The sequence below is a fragment of the Mixophyes fleayi genome, chromosome 5 (assembly GCF_038048845.1).
Source record: "Mixophyes fleayi isolate aMixFle1 chromosome 5, aMixFle1.hap1, whole genome shotgun sequence".
Classification (NCBI taxonomy): Eukaryota; Metazoa; Chordata; class Amphibia; order Anura; family Limnodynastidae; genus Mixophyes; species Mixophyes fleayi.
Window position 1 is genome coordinate 167550374 of NC_134406.1, and position 4693 is coordinate 167555066.

The 4693-nt window shown below is 40.9% G+C and overlaps 1 protein-coding gene across 1 annotated transcript; it reads right to left on the minus strand.

Moving 5' to 3' along the window:
- Nucleotides 1-759: 759 nt before the first annotated feature.
- FOXQ1 (forkhead box Q1) lies at nucleotides 760-3661 on the minus strand. The gene has a single exon (XM_075212987.1). The coding sequence runs from the start codon at nucleotides 3273-3275 to the stop codon at nucleotides 1944-1946; it is 1332 nt and encodes a 443-aa protein (XP_075069088.1). The 5' UTR covers nucleotides 3276-3661; the 3' UTR covers nucleotides 760-1943.
- Nucleotides 3662-4693: the final 1032 nt, after the last annotated feature.

Genomic DNA, 4693 nt, shown 5'->3' on the forward strand with positions numbered 1-4693 from the left:
ATTCCAGGAATAACACGGCCTGCGCACTATTACTGAATGGTAAAAGTGCTCAGTATTACCGTTAGTACGGTAATTTTAACGCTGATTTTTGATCGCACCTCTCGGGGCCACGAGTAAAAACCTGGGTTAAAATTACTGTATTAAAGGTAATATTACTAACGCCGCATTAATCCTAGACTAATATGGACGAATTGAATCTGACCCTTTAAATGTATTAGTATTTTGCATATTTTTGTAGCCATATATAACTGAGTAAGCATAAATACAAAGACACATCACACAGTGTTGGAGTTAGTAAATTGTAATAATTACACTCATTTAGAAAAAATGTTTACTCAGGATGAAATATATTGAGAATACTTTTCCAAGAATGTCCAGAAGCTAAACAAAATGGATTACTGTATCTTGCAATTGTCAAAAGTGTAGACAAGTGTTTTCATCTGTTTTTGCGATTGTATTTTACAAGTATGTGTATGATTAGGACATTCATGTGGGTGTTCAGTCTAGCAAAGATTTCTGGTTACATTACAGTGGAGATAAGAAGCATTGAAGATGAGTGAACTGTCAGCCCAGCCTCCCCCTCTCATGCAAGGTGAGCTGCCTTCTAGCGTAACCAGATCTGCTCCTCTAAGCAGTCACTGTAAACTGTCTTTATTATTTCTCACGCAAATCACATACTTTTCATGTTATGAAGTTTATGGAATTCCCTCCAACCATCACAAAGTAAACTGCTGAATCACTACACACGTCACACACAGATTTCTTTAACAACACTTTTATTTGAAAATAAGCTGTATGCCTCAGTTCAATAAAATAAACATATAAAACATAATTACAAAAAAATTCTGCTCAGTAGTGGCAGTGCATTGGCGTTTTGTTTTTTTGGAATGACATTGTTACACCTGTAATCATTCTTTATTTTGCTCGATTCGAGCTTATTTAAACCACCTGTTTAATCATTGAACCACAATTACTTAGTGGTAACTTGTCATTAAGGATTTAAGTATAAATAATTTAAGAAACAATATATTGGATTTTTGGCACAGTGGTGTTTACAGTAGAAATGACCTGGAAATTTATCGCCTATTAGCATACTGCTAACATGGATAATTACTTTATTTATTGTATGTATTACATTGGAACGCTACAAAAGACTTGGCATTCCAAGAATGGCACACAGAGTTCAGACACATACAGTTCCATGACAAGAGAACACTTGACAGCCAGGAAACTGGCCTGAGTCGAGGTAATTTAAAACTTTGAGATAAAAAGAAATTGCATTACAAAAAATAAGTGTCTCAAAAGAGATCTTCGAAGCACACAGTTTAAAATGTGTTTCGACAATTGGTAGTGATATAAAATGTACATTTTATAATAGATTAAAAAAAAAAAGTGCAGCTGAAGGTCACTTATACACCTCTTATTAAACACATATACCAGTGCAGAGTCTGTGGCTCAGCCACACTAATAGTTAAGAGGGGTCTGGGTCAGGAAACAGACCCTGGTCATTAAAAGGAATTGCAATCACATTACTAAGGGCAGTGATCTTTTAAGACAGACACAACATACATTTTCCACTGTTATTAATAACGCTGATACACCTTTGGTATAAAATAGTAGTCTAAAAATATCAAATATCTCACTGCTTAATTCTAAATATACCTCTGAACTCAGAAAGTTATATTTTAGGCACTTGTCAATAATAAAAATTATAGTAAAACAATCGGCGTTTTGTTTGCGATTGTATAGAATATAGAAATACAGAAATGTATTCAATCGCATGACTTAGAAGCTCAATTAAATGAATCCCTTCAGAACAAATTGGTAGATTCTTTGGCAATAAATCATGCCTCTTAAAGGGTGCCGTTAAATACAATACCAAATTAATCAGAGTGGATGCTATACCTAACATACCTTCCCTGGCCTACCCCCTCCCTTCATTGTCACGCTAGCAATGTCTCAGGCCGGTAGGGGGAATAAGATCCAGGTGAGCGCATGGTGCACAAGATCTCAGCATTTCCCAGGTGTTCTGAGAAAGCCTTTGTTGAGCTGGGGTGTGGGAAGAGTTGGTGGTGTTGGGAAGGACCGTGGCGATCTTCCCTGGGGTCAGCAGACAGCTGTTGCCCTTCACTCCTGGGATCCATTAACAACAGCAGAGCTTCGGGCATGCAATACCTATAGAGTTGTAAGTGCAATGATGCCCCATTACTACTAAGGGGGCTAATTGGGAAAAGGGCGGATGGGTGAGACAGTGCAGATGATGGAGAGTAAGACAGGAGAGGATAAGATGGGACTGATGGAGGGGAATGTAGTAAAGCACTTGTCGGCCATAAGAGCCTTCCACTTGGTGATTTGGTGTCTTGTTCTGAGTTCTCTCTTTTCTGGAAAGGTTTGCTCAGGATGCTGTCAATTGCAAAGGAGCTGGAGAATTTGGTCCCTGGGCTGGTCTCCTTGGTGGGCCTGTTGGAGCTAGAGGAAGGATGCACAGAGGAGGAGGATGGAGAAGAAGCTGCTCGCAGTATTCTGCTGGATGGAGGGACCGAGCCCTGGCTTGTTGGTATTGATGGCATTAGTGCATGATGCTGATGCTGATGCTCAGACAGCCCCTGCAGCTCTTGGTCTTTAAGGCACTTGGTGACTCTGTTCAGCCTTTTCCTTCTGCGCCTGAAAACACCGTCTGCAAAGGTGTACTCGCTGTTGGGGTTCAGCATCCAATAGTTGTCTTTGCCCCAGGGCCGAGATGGGTCTCTGAGGACTTTCACAAAGCAGTCATTGAGGGACAGGTTATGTCTCACAGAATTCCTCCAGCCGGTGTATTGTCCTCTAAAGAAGGGGAACTTCTTCATCAGATAGTCATTGATTTCAGCAAGTGTAAGACGGCCGCTGGCAGAGTCCCTGATTGCCATGGCTATCAGAGCGATGTATGAGTATGGTGGCTTTGGTCGGCGGGTATATGTCTTAGCTTTACCGACCTCGGTTGTTTGGGCTCTGCACCCCACCGATATCTCTGCATCTTCTTCATCCCTCTCAGACCCAGGTCTCACCTCTCCCTCCTCCTCCACTTCTTCCTCCTCCTCGCCACCCAGGCTACCGGTGTCCGTGTCCATTTCAGAGTCTCTTGGGCAGAGGACTGGAGTAGGGCTGTTTGCTACAAAGTCACCGTCTGAGCCCAGCTCATCGTCCCTGCTGGAGAGAGGGGACGGCATGCTGCCCTCCAGATCACTGGTGCACACCTTGTCAACATAGGCTGCTTGGGAAAACACTTCGAGACTCATCCCGATCAAGTTGCACTGCCTGCTGCAGCCTGTCAGCTCTACCTGCAGCTTTCTTGGTGATAGCACAGCTCAGCTTCTGTCCTCAGTGTGATTCTCCGCAGTCACACGTGTCATAGATCACTCCCCAGGGGCTTAGGGTGTCTTGCTGGAGATCAGCCACCGTCACTTAGTTCTGTTAGTATTGACCCGGCGGTGCCCTCATCCCTGAGGCACACAGGACCTGATCAGAGGGAAGGGGGAGTACAACAAATCGCCACAACTGCGGCTTGTCAACGTGTTTCTTGTCAAGGGATGTCAGGTCCCTTCAGTCCGGTGCTGCTGAGCCGTCCCCAGCAGCTGCCTTGATGTTATTATTATTATTGTTAACTGGCTCTCCCTTTACATTCGCCTCAGTCTAATATAATAGAGAGGTGGGAGTGGCCATCAAGCTCACCTACTTTATCTCTAGCAAATCACAGCCTAAGTCAACAAGAGGGAGGAGGGAAAAGCTAAGGTAGTTTAATTTTAATTAGAATTTTGGATAAGCCTAATTACCCTAACACATTTGTTTGGGTGTCATTACGCATACATTATTGCCTCTCACCCTCCCTTCTCTCCCACTAGTTGCTTTGTATAGTGTAGTTCTCCATGCAGGAGCAGGTGTCTCCAGGTGTAAAGTACACTTTGACTAGTAGGTGGCAGAGCCACACCAGATACTGTGCATACATTACTTCTTATGCTGTTCTCTAAGAACACTAATAACTAGGATACAGGGAGAGACTATGTTATCATTTTGAAAGAACAGGTCTAATGAACATTGCCTGGAAATAGCTAAATAGATTATTAAATATAATACAAATCTTTTTATTTTATTCTTTTTATTTATCTAATTTTACCAGCCAAAACGTTACAAATTGGCCGTCTTTGATTTATTCATCCAACATATTATTTATTAACTTTAAATACCGTAAGTCTTCCGATTTATATGTTGAAAAGCACACTGATTTGGAGGTATATCTAGATAAAAAAATAATCAAACATAAAACTAAGTTGTCTTGTTTGCGGCTTTTTTATAAATCCGTATGTACATAAATTATTAGTGTAATTCTTCTGTTCTATTCATATCTACATATCTATATATCTATATCTATCTACATATCTATATATCTATATCTATCTATCTATCTATATATATATATATATATATATATATATATATATATATATAGCTATACATATCTATCTATGTACATACAGTTATTACACTTTGGTTATTGCAAGTCTGGAGTTTTGGGAGACATCTTTTTGAGACGTGTAAGCTATAACCCCAAGTCAATGCTTGGGGTAGGTTTCCTGTGCTTCCTGCCTTTGTTGTAAACTGCAAGGGATAGGGACATATCTCCTAATCTACCTTTGATGTTTATTTTATTACCTTTCCA